Source organism: Salvelinus namaycush, chromosome 9 (genome assembly GCF_016432855.1).
Source record: "Salvelinus namaycush isolate Seneca chromosome 9, SaNama_1.0, whole genome shotgun sequence".
NCBI lineage: Eukaryota > Metazoa > Chordata > Actinopteri > Salmoniformes > Salmonidae > Salvelinus > Salvelinus namaycush.
In genome coordinates, this window is record NC_052315.1 from 9,098,207 (window position 1) to 9,116,831 (window position 18,625).

General features: G+C 46.2%; 1 protein-coding gene across 1 annotated transcript in view; it reads left to right on the forward strand.

Annotated features, from left to right (window-relative positions):
• Positions 1–18,625, forward strand: part of LOC120053647 (prolyl 3-hydroxylase 2-like) — a 116,076-nt gene that overhangs the window by 56,069 nt on the left and 41,382 nt on the right. Inside the window, exons 2-3 of the mRNA XM_039000807.1 lie at positions 15,798–15,950; positions 17,598–17,787. Of these exons, the coding sequence (XP_038856735.1) occupies positions 15,798–15,950; positions 17,598–17,787 (343 nt within the window). The remainder of the gene's footprint in view (positions 1–15,797; positions 15,951–17,597; positions 17,788–18,625) is intronic.

Sequence of the window (18,625 nt, forward strand, 5' to 3'; positions counted from 1 at the left end):
TTAAGAGTTTGTTTGAGGATGTTGATGGGATGTTGATACACAGCAGTCCAGAGCAAAGATCAACATTCTTGTGTGACATGTCAATGGTAATATCCTTAAGTGCAGACCCACTTACAGCTAAAGGTTAGGGAGCTAGTAGAAAGGTTACGGAACATGTAAATGATTTATGTTTTGCATTGTGACTGCTGGTCGTGAAGATCTCCATTTTAAAATGATTTGGACAGCAGGTGGAAAACCATGTGAATGATCCATTAATTTCAGCTTGCTTTAAATTCATCTAGGATTCCTAAAGTGTCTGAATGTGTTTCCTTTAAGTAAAGCTTTTCAAATGGAGATGCCTGATACTGCAGGCTATGTGTACCGCCTTCCTTTTAAGAACCTCTCATAACTACATGAGCAGATTGATTTCAACATGGAAAAATACATTTTATATTTCTCTGGGGAGGAGGCTATGAGGGATAGAGTGAATGCTGGGTGGCTGGATGAATGCTGGCATTGTCTGGGCACACACACATACCATAGCCTCTGTTGTGTGTGAACAAAGTGCTGGCCTGCTTTTGATTTAACACTCTAACACTGCAGAGAATGACCCCTGACCTGTCTGAGGGGTCTGTCCATAAATGTTTCTGTGAAATGTGACGTACTTCATGAATGTCATCCTCAGGTGGGAACCCTCCTTCAGAGTGACTCTGTGGGAGAGAATTCAACTTTAGAAGTCGTGCTATCTCCTCGGTGGCGTTGGTCAGTTGTATGGGACAAAGAAAGCTGCTGCACCAGCCACAGCTTTGGCCTGCTGAGGAATGCCATATAGTGGGAGTCTGAAAGCATAGCTATGTATAGCCCACACACACATAGGCTTACCCACAGACACACACATTTAACCCTACAGAGTGTCAGGGACAAAACACATCTATTGGCTACATTTTCTGGTGCTAATATCTAATTGGAAATCTTTTCAGTTTTCCACCAGAAAGGCCTCCTTTTTGCCGGTGGAAATCATAGATGTTTGAAATTGTGGGCAAGAGTGGTTTAAAATAACACTGGGCTGCCAGGCCTGTTTTTAGAAGCTCCTGGAACAAAGGATATAATGTTACTGTACACGGGGAGGGAAGGGGGGAGGGAACGTGAGAGACGTTTCAACCCTGTCTGAAAGTCTCACGCCTCACACACTCACACCTTCTGTTTTCAGGGTGCCACACAAAGCAGACCTTGTGAGTCAGCACAGTTGAAGAAAAGGGGTCAGACTGCGGGGAGTGGGTGATGGTTGACTGAGGATACAGTAGCCAGTGTTGCTTCAGAATAGGTGAGGAGAAACAGGCTAGTCTTTCAATGTCAGTGATTTGACAACAACTCCCATGGGGGTAGAGACATGAGTCCCTCAGGAGTCATAGGAAGTGGTCTGTCCTGTCCAATTACTGACCTCCTGAGAATAGTGATGTTACCCACAGGACCAGTTTTGGTTACAGAGTACTGCTGTTAGAAACCATAATAAACATCTACATTTTCCATCTGGTCAAACCCAGATTTCCACCAGGAGATGGGCACGAATTGGCATAATGGGTACGAATTGTGTTTTGTTTGCTAATACGTTCTCTACGATGGCCCGCTGTTGCCCACTCTGGGTCCTCTCTTTATTCCGACCGCAGTGACTGAGCCTCAGTGTTCTCTAATCAAAACCAGCTGGCCCCATCCAGACCACACAGCCAGGGAACCTCTACTGTGTAAAGTGGTAAGATTATTACACCACTGTTTTCTTTGCTTTTCAACAAACATATCTGGACAAGGCCTTTAAAAGAGGGGAGGGAGGGATAAAGAGGGAGGGATAAAGAGGGAGGGATAAAGAGGGAGGGATGAAGAGGGAGAGATGAAGAGGGAGGGATGAAGCCATCTCCTGTCTCTTCAAGAGGTCTTGTCTTAGTGAAAGGGGCTGTGTGATGTCTCTTCAAGCGGTCTTGTCATAGTGAAAGGGGCTGTGTGATGTCTCTTCAAGAGGTCTTGTCTTAGTGAAAGGGGCTGTGTGATGTCTCCTGTCTCTTCAAGAGGTCTTGTCTTAGTGAAAGGGGCTGTGTGATGTCTCCTGTCTCTTCAAGCGGTCTTGTCTTAGTGAAAGGGGCTGTGTGATTCAAGCGGCCCATCAGCGGCCCATCAGGCTTTTAAGGCATTTCTACCTTATTGGATGAACACACGTTGGGCCCTGGGTGGGGCGAGGACAGCCAGAATGGGGCCAGATGGGGCGAGGACAGACAGAATTGGGCAAGGGTGGGGCGAGGGACAGCCAGAATGGGCAAGGGTGGGGTGAGGACAGCCAGAATGGGGCCAGGGTTGGGTGAGGACAGCCAGAATTTGGCAAGGGTGGGGCGAGGGCCAGCCAGAATGGGCAAGGGTGTGGCGAGGACAGCCAGAATGGGGCCAGGGTGGGGTGAGGACAGCCAGAATGGGACCAGTGTGCAGAGCTGTCAACAGGAAAGGGACAGGGGGAGGGAGGGAAGGATGGGGTGAGTGTAAGAGGGTTGAGGCGGGGCCGAAAAGCTCACAAGGAAGGCCCGAAAGCACACTTATGACATCACATAGGAATGTTCCCCTTTCCCACCCCACGTTCTTCTTAGTACAGACACATTTTCATTGAGGTGTGCTTAATGTGTTATATACGCTAGCCGTGTTGCAGTCTATGTAATGGACACTGCAGCTGGCTGGCTGGTTATAGTTGAGAGCTTGTGTGTTAAAGTGTTTTGTGCTTTAGAGGAGGAAAAACAAGTCCATGTCTGGTTAGTGTAACCGCTCAGCAGAAGTGATCAGAGTCAATGTACAGTAGCCTACTGACGATCTACGGTCCTTGTGTATGTAGCATGAAACGGCTTTAATTAATTAGCTTAACGACTTGAAATGTTTTGAAATATTTATTTGGAGTAACGTCACAAGAAGCACTCTCTTGCAGGAATTCCACTAACGGTCCGTATGTAGCTAAACGTAGCTGCTGCTCATGTTGGCATCTGTACTAATGGCACAAAAGCCATGACAGGGAGACATAGTGGAGTGGTAACGCGCGTGCAAGCAGTTGTTCCCGACGCCTCTTGGGTACACTGCAGCATCCACCAAGAGGCTCTTGCTGCCAAGGGAATGCCTGACAGCTTACAGGCTTACAATGATGGAAAAAAACAACATCTGAGAGTGCGCTGACCCTGGTGCTAGAGGAGGAGCTGGAGGGTGAATGTTTGAAGGGGTACGGGACTATAAACAGTTTGGGAACCACTGCTCTAATAGAACAGGTCATTGAACATACACACATTTTCCTATAGTTGGGGTACACAATGCAAAATACTTCTGCCAAAAACACAGCTACTACAACCAGTAATGCCCGTTTACACAAATTAAATGGTTTGTTTAATGCGCCAGTGAGTGCATTTCCAATTACTTTTCTGGGCAAATAGAAGTCCACTCATACTCCCAATTGTTAACGATATACAGTACACACTGTTGAATGGGGATGGTAGTTTTCTTGGACTTTTCGCCAGATGCTTTTATCAAGGTGCCAAGCAGTGATGAATTGTGTGGTAGCTTCTGAAAGTACCCGTCTGTTTTCCCAAGCTTTCAGGCAGAATTCATATGAGCCAGTAGGTTTACAGTGGAAACTAAGAGCACTGTTTGCGATGTATGAATAGGCTGCATCACATTATGCCTGTCATTATGCTTGAAGACACATAAGGGTCTGCTTTCAGTTTGGGACAAAAAACATAAAAGCCAAACTACTACAGCTGCTACTACTAATACCTTCATTCATAATAATAATTAAATGTGCCATTATCAGTTCCATTCTCTCCAAATGGCTTGATTTGGCTTGTCTGTCCTTCACTGTTGAGCCTTTCTTCACGACTGCTATTGTCAGTGAGTAAAACAGATGTCAAGTGCCTTGTTGATATGCTCTGGAATGATCCAGTAGCATTTACAGATCCTTGTGAAGATTAAACAAAGATTAAAACTCCCAATGTTGTGTCTAAGCAGCTAAAATGTTTAACTTTTGTTTAGTCTATACAGACATAACAACTTGGCTTTAACATCTTCCTGATTAGACTGCCATCCTGTAGGTATTCTGTTGAATGCCTCCCCGTGCGGGTATGCAACCCCAGTCCAAATTTGACTCAACCTCATAAATATTGGGTTAGCAACAGTAAACTGTCTGTTTGTAAAATGACTGTCTTTAGACCAGTAAATATTATAACACATCATCAAATAAATGTAGTCTATATTAGTACAATATCTTATCTTTTATTGCCAGCATTACATAGTGACTTAAGAGATGACTGGAATGAACTGTATGTGAAGAGCACTAGGTGATGTAAGTAAATATTGTCTGATGGTATGACGAGTGAAAGAAAGCCCTGTCAGTGCCGCTCTGTGTCATGTTGAAATATGCTCCATACATCAGACTTCAATATGCACCACCTGGTTTGTGACTTGACTCGAGAAACAATGTCTTCTTTCTAGACTAGGGGTGTCAAACTAATTTTGTCCGGGGCCCACATTCGGTCCACAACGAGGTCCAGAGGGCTGCACTGAAAATGTGTTATATTTACTTGCCGTCAGAATTTGCATAAAAATAGTCCTCTATCCATCGATTTTGGAATTTACGATGCTCCCTGATTGTCTAGCTTTCTTTTGGGTGATTATTAGTGAGCTGGACAAAGTCAACAAACGAAGAATGCAGGTCCATTATCATTTATACACGATTTCGATCTGTTTTTTAGATATTTTAAAGTATATTGAGTTCGTTAACAAAAAGACTAAAAATAGCACCCCTTGTGTGCACATGAGTTTTTTTACCGTATACCCTGTAATGGTACAGAAATGGTATGACGGTATGAAAATGTGGATATCATCCAACCCGAGCGCTAAACTGGTGCCAGTTGTGAAAAAAGTAAATAGTTGGAAGAGTTACAAGGTTGAAAATAATGCCATTGTTAATTAGATGTTTTTTTTTCATTAACCGGGATATTTTCTCTTGAACAATATGGTCTATCTACTGGAAACTCGTGGACAATATGGACACAGATATAATAATTGAATACTTAAAAAATTATTATTACTCTATTATAAATTACCTAAGTTAAAATAGTTTGCCATAGATGACCTGTTAATTACCAATATTACCAAAAATTCTGGTAACTTTAATAAACTGCCAGTAGTTTTGCAACCCTAGAGATAATGGATATAATATTAACAAAGTAAGTTTCCTTTTAGATACCTTCTCTGACAGATGTTTAAATTCTACGCTAGTCAGCAGTGCTAGTCAGCAGTGACCAGTGCTAGTCAGCAGTGCTAGTCAGCAGTGACCAGTGCTAGTCAGCAGTGCTAGTCAGCAGTGACCAGTGCTAGTCAGCAGTGCTAGTCAGCAGTGCTAGTCAGCAGTGACCAGTGCTAGTCAGCAGTGCTAGTCAGCAGTGCTAGTCAGCAGTGACCAGTGCTAGTCAGCAGTGCTAGTCAGCAGTGCTAGTCAGCAGTGCTAGTCAGCAGTGACCAGTGCTAGTCAGCAGTGCTAGTCAGCAGTGACCAGTGCTAGTCAGCAGTGCTAGTCAGCAGTGCTAGTCAGTAGTGACCAGTGCTAGTCAGCAGTGCTAGTCAGCAGTGACCAGTGCTAGTCAGCAGTGCTACTCTTCTATTACCTCAGAAGTCGTAAACCATTATTGGCAGATGTTGGAGTACTTTTGTTGTCACACAGACATATCTGCTACTGGAATGTGTATAATGCAGATGACCAGGGCTAAGGAGCTCCCTGTACTGTACTTCTCTAATCGGTGAACCTTTTTAGCCAAGGTAAAACTTCTGTCAGTGAAGGATTAGCGGGTGTTTGAATAGTAGCGGTGAAGAATGTTTTACATGTAATAGCCACTGGAAATACATTTGACACCTCAAACGCTACATGCACTCAATGCTATTAGAGTAGTTAGGGTGTTGTTGTTCTACAGGTACCAAGAGAAGGCTCACTCAGTAATAGGCCTGGATGAGGCTAGGGAGTATAGACATCTCTGCCTGTTTCCATTTCGGTGTCCTGACTTCAGATATACTGTAGCGTACACAGTGTGGTACCGTGGAGTTTTGGCACGGTACACACACACACAATGGAGCAGGTTTCAACACATTCAAGCTATCTCTGACATATCTGTGAATTTCACTTTTTCTCAATGCAGTTCATCTCCATGACAGCTATGTCCATCAACGTGCAGGTATGTGCTTTGTGTTTCCAGAAAGCAGCTTATGTAAAGAGGATATTCCTTTGTGTGCAGGCCATTGGCTGCCAGATTTCCCCTGTTCTTCACAGTTTGTGGGAAGGCAGTAGTTGCTGGTTGCCTGGTTGGTGACTGCTACTGACTCTTGACGCCCATGCTTGTCTCCTGATCATTTGTGAGGGAGGGATACAGTACGTGCTTGCCGTGACAGTGTCTTTGGCCTGGCTACAGCACTATTTACATATTTTTGAAGTGAGTGGCTCCTGGGGAGAGAGACATGCACATGGCTGTTTTGACTTGAGCTTCTCACCTATCCCACATCAAGAGGTTGTTACTCAGAGTGAGTAGCAGGGTTTCTAGAGTATTAGCATCTCGGAACAGAGAGCGGGCTGTAATTTGCAAACCAAGTGCAATGCGAAAATGTCAGCAGTCAGACGTCCACCAGCAGGTGGTCCCTAAAACGCAGCGCCAAACGAACGGCCGATCAACATTCGTTGTGGTGTGTGTGTGTGTGTGTGTGTGTGTGTGTGTGTGTGTGTGTGTGTGTGTGGTCCCTAACACAGGTTAGTGTTTAGCTGGGAGGGCAGAGTGAGGGCACTAGTTATTTCCCCCAATACAGGTGCTCTTTTGTACAAGGAGTGGTGGTGGTTAATGGTAGGGTTGTGAGCTTTGACGTTAAACAGGTGATATACATATTCGTGTGTATACATTTTTTTTTCTCTTTTGAAATGAAAGGAAAAATCGAACATGTTGTTGTGGGGAAAGCCTTATAAGGAACCGTTGATAACAAGGATTGGGGAGGTCAACTGAAAGCAGTTGATCTATTTTGGAAAACTTGCTACTAGAAGACCGTCTGTATCAGAATGATAGTGATTCTGTGGGAACAGTAAGTTTTCTCATCCATCCCACTCATCCCAACCTCGCATCCTGGTTAGGGGGTCAAACCTCCCCTATTTACTAATAGTCTGTCACCACGGCAACTCAACACAGCCCCGGGGAAAGCCCACCAATGCATGTAAGAGGGATTGTGACTGTTGGAGTCCTCACTAGAAAAAGAGGCTGATTCAACTTCACTTTTCGAAACGAGTCCCCTTTCTTGATATTGGAAAGATTTTTGATATACCAGCACTACCTGTGCTACCAAATACACCATTTGATACTGTTAATCTATAGTGCTGTAATCCATCTTTAAACATTTGATCTGCACTGTCATACTGGGGGGATATTTTGACTCATTTCAGGGGGTTTGATTTATGTGCACATGTTTCTAATGAAATAATCTGAGTGGTTGAATCATGCTTTAATATGTGACGGTTTGATACTGTACTCCTGACTGTCTCCTCCAAGCCCCTTCAGCCTCCCAGATCTTTCCTCTCTCCATAAACCAGCGACCTCACTGGATGTGTGAGGTCAGCACTGTGGAGTTTCGCTGTAAATCTAACATCACTAGAGAATGAGTCACTCAGCACGGCTCCTCCAGTCCTATCTGTTGCCAATGGGATACCCCTGAGGTCCTCATGTTACAGTTTTTCATAGGGAACCTTCACGCTTACTTCACCGTTTTTATTTAATTGTGCCATTTTTTTTAAACATCTGTTTTTCCTAGAGGAAACTACTTCACACAATGTAGATTTAAGCAAATGTTGTGAAAACTTTACTTTTGGCTCTTTGACCTTCTCTAAGGGTTTTGATGTTGATACAGAATTGTGAACAGAGATTTGTGATGGTATGGTGGACCCCCATGATCAAAGCTGGATGACAGTCTCCTCCGCTTTCTCTCTCTAGTCTCTCATGTCTCGGGACAATAGGTCTGGCAGTGCTAAGACGCAGCTGTGTTTGTACTACAGTGGCGTGCTGGACTTTATCCCCATTCCTCCTGCTGACCCTCTCTGGGGGGGGGTGGGGGGAGGTTGGGGAGAGGAGAGGAGCAGAGTGGTAGGTGAGTTTAGACTCTCCCCAGGTGGCTGAATCTCCCCCATCTCCTCTCCTGCACGCCACAGCCCTATCCTTGGCTCTTACTCGGACGCAGAAAACTATGGTGGAATTAGCTGTGATTACCGGAAAAGTGGAGGGGTCAGCATTTGGATGGGACACAAAAATGCCTCCCCCGTCCCCCTGGCTGTCCTTCCGACGGGCCCTCAGCCTGTGGTGGACTGTGCAGGAATGCAGTCGGCGGCAGTTTGCTGTTTGGCCTTTCAGAGGTAACCAAGCATGTCCACCCAGTTTTTCTTTCCCCTGCTCCTCTCCGGCAGAGATAAGAGGCTGCTTGGAAAAGGAGAGGGGGGGAAAAAGAGGATGATTGTTGATCGGCACAGCCCCAAGAAAAGGGCTCAGCGGCCAGCCTTCCTGGTCGGGAGAGAGCCTGGAGCCAGCCTTTCTGGTCGGGAGAGAGCCTGGAGCCGGCCTTTCTGGTCGGGAGAGAGCCTGGAGCCGGCCTTCCTGGTCGGGGGAGAGCCTGGAGCCAGCCTTTCTGGTCGGGAGAGAGCCTGGAGCCGGCCTTCCTGGTCGGGAGAGAGCCTGGAGCCAGCCTTCCTGGTCGGGAGAGAGCCTGGAGCCAGCCTTCATGGTCGGGAGAGAGCCTGGAGCCGGCCTTCCTGGTCGGGAGAGAGCCTGGAGCCGGCCTTCCTGGTCGGGAGAGAGCCTGGAGCTGGTTGTGGAGTTAATAGCTTGGAGCTGGGTCTTTGGTCCCTGGTCTCAGACCATTCTTAACTGTAGTCCCAAGGTACACATCTGGAAGTTCTCACAAAGCCCACCTGTGCTTCATAACTGCAGCGGTGCTGGTGAAGACAGGAGAATTAAGTCCTCAAGTTTCACACCACAGGATGAATCATATCTGTCTGCTGCTGTTAGTGAATTATGCTGTTCGTCTGGTTATATTCACCAGCTATGGAGCCTTTGCGCAGTTTCCCGAATGGTGCTATGGTACTCACTGGTGTGTCTTGGCTATTTCAAAGGAAAGAAACATTGGCTAATTCCATTTGTCTGGAGAACAAATGGAAATAGCATGTTATCAAGAACGTTATAAAATCATTAGGTTTTTGGCCAAAACAATTTAAGAGCTACTGCCTTCGAGAACTTTTAGAATAACACGACATGTATGGTGAAATATCAGTGTCGAAACAGACCTGCTGGTAGTCAACAAATGTCACACAGGTCACTGAAAGCACCATTGGGCTGTTCTACGGCTAGTTAACATGGACCCTATGTGTGAGTTCAGAGCACTTCGGAGCGGAGATTGTGTCGGCAGGCTGCCAAGTCTAAGACGTAACAGCTGCTGGCTTTTACTGAGCTCATTTGTTCCCACTTCCAACGAATTACAACTTTATAAAGGCTTTATATAGTATACATAAAGGCTTCATAAGCACTACATGAGTGCTTCACAAATGATCTCTAAGCATATATCATACTCTATATGTCATTATTATGAAGCCTTTTGTATGCTCTATAAAGCCTTTATAAGCTGTACTTCGTTTAACGTGTGACTGCTCATTTAGATCGTCTGCCCCAAGGCCTGTACAGTATCCATATCACTATTACTTAAACACCCTATCAGGCCTCTGACAGGTGGTTAGTTCAGGAGGCCTCTGACAGGTGGTTAGTTCAGGAGGCCTCTGATAGGTGGCTAGTTCAGGAGGCCTCTGATAGGTGGTTAGTTCAGGAGGCCTCTGACAGGTGGTTAGTTCAGGAGGCCTCTGATAGGTGGTTAGTTCAGGAGGCCTCTGACAGGTGGTTAGTTCAGGAGGCCTCTGACAGGTGGTTAGTTCAGGAGGCCTCTGACAGGTGGTTAGTTCAGGAGGCCTCTGATAGGTGGTTAGTTCAGGACGCTTCTGATAGGTGGCTAGTTCAGGAGGCCTCTGATAGGTGGTTAGTTCAGGAGGCCTCTGATAGGTGGTTAGTTCAGGAGGCCTCTGATAGGTGGTTAGTTCAGGAGGCCTCTGACAGGTGGTTAGTTCAGGAGGCCTCTGACAGGTGGTTAGTTCAGGAGGCCTCTGACAGGTGGTTAGTTCAGGAGGCCTCTGACAGGTGGTTAGTTCAGGAGGCCTCTAATAGGTGGTTAGTTCAGGAGGCCTCTGACAGGTGGTTAGTTCAGGAGGCCTCTGACAGGTGGTTAGTTCAGGAGGCCTTTGATAGGTGGTTAGTTCAGGAGGCCTTTGATAGGTGGTTAGTTCAGGAGGCCTTTGATAGGTGGTTAGTTCAGGAGGCCTTTGATAGGTGGTTAGTTCAGGAGGCCTTTGATAGGTGGTTAGTTCAGGAGGCCTTTGATAGGTGGTTAGTTCAGGAGGCCTCTGATAGGTGGTTAGTTCAGGAGAGCTTTCAGCTATGTCAGCATCAATATAATCAAAGACTTTGAGGCCATTGCGTCAGGATGATTACAGGCAATTGGAGTGGCCACTTCTGTAGAAGTGATCAATACCCTTAGGGCTTGTCTCGTCTCAGTGTAGGAGGCTGGGAAAGCTTGTCTCATCTCGGTGTAGGAGGTTGGGAAAGCTTTTCTCGTCTCGGTGTAGGAGGCTGGGAAAGCTTGTCTCATCTCGGTGTAGGAGGTTGGGAAAGCTTTTCTCGTCTCAGTGTAGGAGGCTGGGAAAGCTTGTCTCATCTCGGTGTAGGAGGTTGGGAAAGCTTTTCTTGTCTCGGTGTAGGAGGCTGGGAAAGCTTGTCTCATCTCGGTGTAGGAGGCTGGGAAAGCTTGTCTCATCTCAGTGTAGGAGGCTGGGAAAGCTTGTCTCATCTCAGTGTAGGAGACTGGGAAAGCTTGTCTCATCTCGGTGTAGGAGGCTGGGAAAGCTTGTCTTGTCTCGGTGTAGGAGGCTGGGAAAGCTTGTCTTGTCTCGGTGTAGGAGGCGGGGAAAGCTTGTCTCATCTCGGTGTAGGAGGCTGGGAAAGCTTGTCTCATCTCGGTGTAGGAGGCTGGGAAAGCTTGTCTCATCTCGGTGTAGGAGGCTGGGAAAGCTTGTCTCATCTCGGTGTAGGAGGCTGGGAAAGCTTGTCTCATCTCGGTGTAGGAGGCTGGGAAAGCTTGTCTCATCTCGGTGTAGGAGGCTGGGAAAGCTTGTCTCGTCTCAGTGTAGGAGGCTGGGAAAGCTTGTCTCATCTCGGTGTAGGAGGCTGGGAAAGCTTGTCTCATCTCGGTGTAGGAGGCTGGGAAAGCTTGTCTCATCTCGGTGTAGGAGGCTGGGAAAGCTTGTCTCATCTCGGTGTAGGAGGCTGGGAAAGCTTGTCTCATCTCGGTGTAGGAGGCTGGGAAAGCTTTTCTCGTCTCGGTGTAGGAGGCTGGGAAAGCTTTTCTCGTCTCGGTGTAGGAGGCTGGGAAAGCTTGTCTCGTCTCAGTGTAGGAGGCTGGGAAAGCTTTTCTCATCTCGGTGTAGGAGGCTGGGAAAGCTTGTCTCGTCTCGGTGTAGGAGACTGGGAAAGCTTGTCTCGTCTCGGTGTAGGAGACTGGGAAAGCTCGTCTCGGTGCAGGAGACTGGGAAAGCTCGTCTCGGTGCAGGAGGCTGGGAAAGCTTTTCTCGTCTCGGTGTAGGAGACTGGGAAAGCTCGTCTCATCTCAGTGTAGGAGGCTGGGAAAGCTTGTCTCATCTCAGTGTAGGAGACTGGGAAAGCTTGTCTCATCTCGGTGTAGGAGGCTGGGAAAGCTTGTCTTGTCTCGGTGTAGGAGGCTGGGAAAGCTTGTCTCGTCTCGGTGTAGGAGGCTGGGAAAGCTTGTCTCATCTCGGTGTAGGAGACTGGGAAAGCTTGTCTCATCTCGGTGTAGGAGGCTGGGAAAGCTTGTCTCATCTCGGTGTAGGAGGCTGGGAAAGCTTGTCTCATCTCGGTGTAGGAGGCTGGGAAAGCTTGTCTCATCTCGGTGTAGGAGGCTGGGAAAGCTTGTCTCATCTCGGTGTAGGAGGCTGGGAAAGCTTTTCTCGTCTCGGTGTAGGAGGCTGGGAAAGCTTTTCTCGTCTCGGTGTAGGAGGCTGGGAAAGCTTTTCTCGTCTCGGTGTAGGAGGCTGGGAAAGCTTGTCTCGTCTCAGTGTAGGAGACTGGGAAAGCTTTTCTCATCTCGGTGTAGGAGGCTGGGAAAGCTTGTCTCATCTCGGTGTAGGAGGCTGGGAAAGCTTGTCTCGTCTCGGTGTAGGAGACTGGGAAAGCTTGTCTCGTCTCGGTGCAGGAGACTGGGAAAGCTCGTCTCGGTGCAGGAGACTGGGAAAGCTCGTCTCGGTGCAGGAGGCTGGGAAAGCTTTTCTCGTCTCGGTGTAGGAGACTGGGAAAGCTCGTCTCGGTGTAGGAGGCTGGGAAAGCTTTTCTCATCTCGGTGTAGGAGGCTGGGAAAGCTTGTCTCATCTCGGTGTAGGAGGCTGGGAAAGCTTGTCTCGTCTCGGTGTAGGAGGCTGGGAAAGCTCGTCTCGGTGCAGGAGACTGGGAAAGCTTGTCTCGTCTCGGTGTAGGAGGCTGGGAAAGCTCGTCTCGGTGCAGGAGACTGGGAAAGCTCGTCTCGGTGTAGGAGGCTGGGAAAGCTCGTCTCGGTGCAGGAGACTGGGAAAGCTCGTCTCGGTGCAGGAGACTGGGAAAGATCGTCTCGGTGTAGGAGACTGGGAAAGCTCGTCTCGGTGCAGGAGACTGGGAAAGCTCGTCTCGGTGCAGGAGGCTGGGATAGCTCGTCTCGGTGTAGGAGACTGGGAAAGCTTGTCTCGTCTCGGTGTAGGAGGCTGGGAAAGCTTGTCTCGGTGTAGGAGGCTGGGAAAGCTCGTCTCGGTGCAGGAGACTGGGAAAGCTCGTCTCGGTGTAGGAGGCTGGGAAAGCTCGTCTCGGTGTAGGAGGCTGGGAAAGCTCGTCTCGGTGTAGGAGGCTGGGAAAGCTTGTCTCGGTGTAGGAGACTGGGAAAGCTTGTCTCGGTGTAGGAGACTGGGATAGCTCGTCTCGGTGTAGGAGACTGGGATAGCTCGTCTCGTCTCGGTGTAGGAGACTGGGAAAGCTCGTCTCGGTGTAGGAGGCTGGGAAAGCTCGTCTCGGTGTAGGAGACTGGGAAAGCTCGTCTCGGTGTAGGAGACTGGGAAAGCTCGTCTCGGTGTAGGAGACTGGGATAGCTCGTCTCGGTGTAGGAGACTGGGAAAGCTCGTCTCGGTGTAGGAGGCTGGGAAAGCTCGTCTCGGTGTAGGAGACTGGGAAAGCTTGTCTCTGTGAATTAGACGTGTATCGTCTTTGTGTGAGATCAGTGCCATCCTCTGTGTTTCATGTGAAGGGGGCGGTGATGAGAAGGCGGGTAAGGGTGTGTCTCCACTTCCTGAGGTGAACACTGTCATTAATATACTCCACTGTCCTGTACTTACTAGAGGTTGACTGATTAATCGGAATGGCCGATTAATTTGGGCCGATTTCAAGTTTTCATAACAATCGGAAATCGGTATTTTTGAACACCGATTTGACCGATTTTTTTAAATATATTTTTTTACACCTTTATTTATCCTTTATTTAACTAGGCAAGTCAGTTAAGGACACATTCTTATTTTCAATGACGGCCTAAGAACGGTGGGTTAACTGCCTTGTTCAGGGGCAGAATGACCTTGTCAGCTCGGGGTTTCAATCTTGCAACCTTACAGTTAACTAGTCCAACGCTCTAAGCACCTGATTACATTGCACTCCACGAGGAGCCTGCCTGTTACGCGAATGCAGTAAGAAGCCAAGGTAAGTTGCTAGCTAGCATTAAACTTATCTTATAAAAAACAATCAATCAATCATAATCACTAGTTAACTACACATGGTTGATGATATTACTAGTTTATCTAGCGTGTCCTGCGTTGCATATAATCGATGCGGTAACGATTTTTGTCGTCGGATGAAGAGTAGTCGGACCAATGAGCAGCGTGGTAAGTGTTCATGTTATTTTTATTAAAACAGAACACTAAACAAAATAACAAAGAGAAGGAACGAAAACGAAACAGTCCTGTAAGGGGCAGCAACACAAAACAGAAAACAACTACCCACAAAACACAGGTGGGAAAAGGGTACCTAAGTATGGTTCTCAATCAGAGACAAAGATAGACAGCTGCCTCTGATTGAGAACCACACCCGGCCAAACGCATAGAAATAGAAAACATAGAACACAAAACATAGAATGCCCACCCCAACTCACGCCCTGACCAAACCAAAATCGAGACATAAAAAAGGAACTAAGGTCAGGGCGTGACAGAAGCGGTGCGTATTCGCGAAAAAGGACTGTCGTTGCTCCAATGTGTACCTAACCATAAACATCAATGCATTTCTTAAAATCAATACACAGAAGTATATATTTTTAAACCTGCATATTTAGTTAAAAGAAATCCAGGTTAGCAGGCAATATTATCCAGGTGAAATTGTGTCACTTCTCTTGCGTTCATTGCACGCAAGAGTCAGTGTATATGCAACAGTTTGGGCCGCCTAATTTGCCAGAATTTTACGTATTTATGACATAACATTGAAGGTTGTGCAATGTAACAGGAATATTTAGACTTAGTTAGATTTAGACCACACGTTAGATAAAATACGGAACGGTTCCGTATTTCACTGAAATAATAAACGTCTTGTTTTCAAGATGATAGTTTCCGGATTTGACCATATTAATGACCTAAGGCTCGTATTTCTGTGTGTTATTATGTTATAATTAAGTCTATGATTTGATAGAGCAGTCTGACAGAGCGGTGGTAGGCACCAGCAGGCTCGTAAGCATTCAAACAGCACTTTCGTGCGTTTTGCCAGCAGCTCTTCGCAATGCTTCAAGCATTGAGCTGTTTATGACTTCAAGCCTATCAACTCCCGAGATTAGGCTGGTGTAACCGATGTGAAATGGCTAGCTAGTTAGCGGGGTGCGCACTAATAGCGTTTCAAACGTCACTCGCTCTGAGACTTGGAGTGGTTGTTCCCCTTGCTCTGCATGGGTAACGCTGCTTCGAGGGTGGCTGTTGTCGATGTGTTCCTGGTTCGAGCCCAGGTAGGGGCGAGGAGAGGGACGGAAGCTATACTGTTACATTGGCAATACTAAAGTGCCTATAAGAACATCCAATAGTCAAAGGTATATGAAATACAAATGGTATAGAGAGAAATAGTCCTATAATTCCTATAACAACTACAACCTAAAACTTCCTACCTGGGAATATTGAAGACTCATGTTAAAAGGAACCACCAGCTGTCATATGTTCTCATGTTCTGAGCAAGGAACTTAAACGTTAGCTTTTTTACATGGCACATATTGCACTTTTACTTTCTTCTCCAACACTTTATTTTTGCATTATTTAAACCAAATTGAACGTGTTTCATTATTTATTTGAGGCTAAATTGATTTTATTGATGTATTATATTAAGTTAAAATAAAAGTGTTCATTCAGTATTGTTGTATTTGTCATTATTACAAAAACAAAAAAAGTAAATCGTCCGATTAATTGGTATCGGCTTTTTTTGGTCCTCCAATAAATCGGTATCAGTATCGGCGTTGAAAAATCATAATCGGTCGACCTCTAGTACTTACCTTGGCCACACTGATGTAGTTGGTGTTCTGTGCTAATGTCTCTCACTCTCTTTCTCTCTCTTGCTCTCTTTCTCTCCTCTCCCATCCTCCCTGTATAGTTGAAACAGTTGGACAAGGCAGCGGCGGCGGCCCACACCTATTTCCAGGCAAACCCGGAGAGTGTGGAGATGGATCAGAACCTGGAGCAATACAAGGCTCTGGAGGGCACCAACCTGGACCACTTTGTGGACAGAGAGGCACGGCCACATCAGGTGAGAGTGTGGAATAGGAACCTTTTTGTGTCGGTTTTCCAGACTCAGATTAAGCCTAGTCCTGGACCATGAAGTACTTTCAATTGAGTTTTTCTTTTGAGAATGATTTTGAATCCAGGACTAGGCTTAATCTATGTCTGGGAAACCTCCCCTGAGTCCATGTCAGTTCCTGAAAAAAACAACTGTCAATGTTCTTCAGACTGTCACTGATCCATGGAGTTTACTGAGGGCCTTTTTGATTATTTAACAAATTCAGGCCTTGTTCCAATACCTGTACATCCTTCTATTCTAGTTTCCCTGATTTGCTAATCACTAATCTGAAGTGGTTGGATTGGCAATAGTTTGCTAAGGAACCATGCTTTTACTTATCCAATCACTTATGGGTCAGTAATTACCTAAAGGGAGAAAGGATGCATTTTGATGCTATTGAAACAGGCCCTGATACAGAGGCTCCTCAGAGCACCCAGTGCTTGCCTTACCGTTGCTTTGGCAGGACCAGGCAGGGTGCTCTCTCTTAAACCCTCTTGCCTCTTTCTGCCAAATAGAATTTGGTATACAGTCTTGGAGTTGAACGTGATGGTGTTGTCAGGTCTTCGTATTGCATTGAATACCGTATGAATCCTGCCTACAGTACAGTTCATAATAGTCCGTGCCGGTTAGCGTTAGCGTTAGCGTTAGCTGAACCAGGGGCTGTTTTTAACATTGTTTTCCTGCTTCTTTTCTCTCTTTTGCCGTTCTAAATTCAACTTTATGTGGCTGCTTTCTTTGTCTAAATGGTTATTTTGTGGATATATTTTCATGTCTTTAGGATGACAGTGGTCACTACAGTTTAATGAGAGGAGATAAGTTTAGGCCATTGACCTCTGCTTGCGGAGAGCACGGAAGCCAATAAAGGTCTGGCTGTGGAGGGTTGTGTCAATGCTCACACACACTGTTGTCATTCTGTGGAGGGCTGTGTCAATGCTCACACACACTGTTGTCATTCTGTGGAGGGCTGTGTCAATGCTCACACACACTGTTGTCATTCTGTGGAGGGCTGTGTCAATGCTCACACACACTGTTGTCATTCTGTGGAGGGTTGTGTCAATGCTCACACACACTGTTCTCATTCTGTGGAGGGCTGTGTCAATGCTCACACACACTGTTGTCATTCTGTGGAGGGCTGTGTCAATGCTCACACACACTGTTGTCATTCTGTGGAGGGCTGTGTCAATGCTCACACACACTGTTCTCATTCTGTGGAGGGCTGTGTCAATGCTCACACACACTGTTCTCATTCATTGTATCACTCGGTGGTGTCTGACTGCCTGTCTGTCGCCACATACAGACTACACTACACTATGTTTTCGTCATGTAGCAGGCAGATGCAACTTGTATTGAGTAGCTCACAGTAACTGTCTTGGCTGCAACTCTGTGTGTATAGTTATCATGGTCCCAAGCTCAGCTAAATTCTTCCTCCTCTTTTTCTCCCCAATGCTCCCCTCACTTATCCTCTCTATCTCTCCCCCTTTGTCCTCCTCCCAAATCCTCTTCTTCCTACCTCTCTCCCCCTCTATCCTATTCTCAACCTCTCTTCCCCTCTCTCTCTCTTCCCACCCTTCATCCCTCCCTCTCTCCCCATTCCACTCTCCCCTTTTCTCCCCACAGAGGTCCTTCTCAGCGGGGGTGAAGCTGTATGACAATGCAAACTATGAGGAGGCCATCTCCCTGTTCGAGGAGGCCCTCCAGGAGTACTACAGGGCTGACATGGAGTGTCGGGCCCTCTGCCAGGGGCCCCAGAGGTTCGAGGAGCAGGACCATGTCCTCTACCGCTACAGCCTCTACCAACTGGTCTCAGGTCAGTCACTATCTTGTCCTATGTTTCATCATTCTAGTGTCTATAACACCTCCTTTGAACACCAATGTAGGGTCTAGAACAGATCCTATGTAGGGTCTATAACACCTATATGTAGTGTCTAACACCTATGTAGGGTCTATAACTCCTATGTAGTGTCTAACACCTATGTAGTATATATGTAGGGTCTATAACACCTAGATGAAGTGTGTAACAGCTATGTAGTGTCTATAACACCTATGTGTAGTGTCTAACACCTCCTATGTAGTATATATGTAGGGTCTATAACACCTAGATGAAGTGTGTAACATCTATGTAGTTTCTATAACATCTATGTAGGGTCTATAATACCTATATGTAGCTTCTATGTTGTGTCTTATACACCTCTGTTATTCATATTGTCTCACGTTTTGTTTTATATACTTTTATTTTTACATATTGTTTTACTGAAATCAGAGTTTGCATTTGTTGGCTCTGAAAGATTTCAACTCTTGTACTCTGATGCTAGGTGACTCACTCAGTTTGTTGACATGAATAGACATACATGAATATGTAGTATGTGGTGTATAGACATACATGAATATGTAGTATGTGGTGTATAGACATACATGAATATGTAGTATGTGGTGTATAGACATACATGAATATGTAGTATGTGGTGTATAGACATACATGAATATGTAGTATGTGGTGTATAGACATACATGAATATGTAGCATGTGGTGTATAGACATACATGAATATGTGGTGTATAGACATACATGAATATGTAGCATGTGGTGTATAGACATACATGAATATGTAGCATGTGGTGTATAGACATACATGAATATGTAGTATG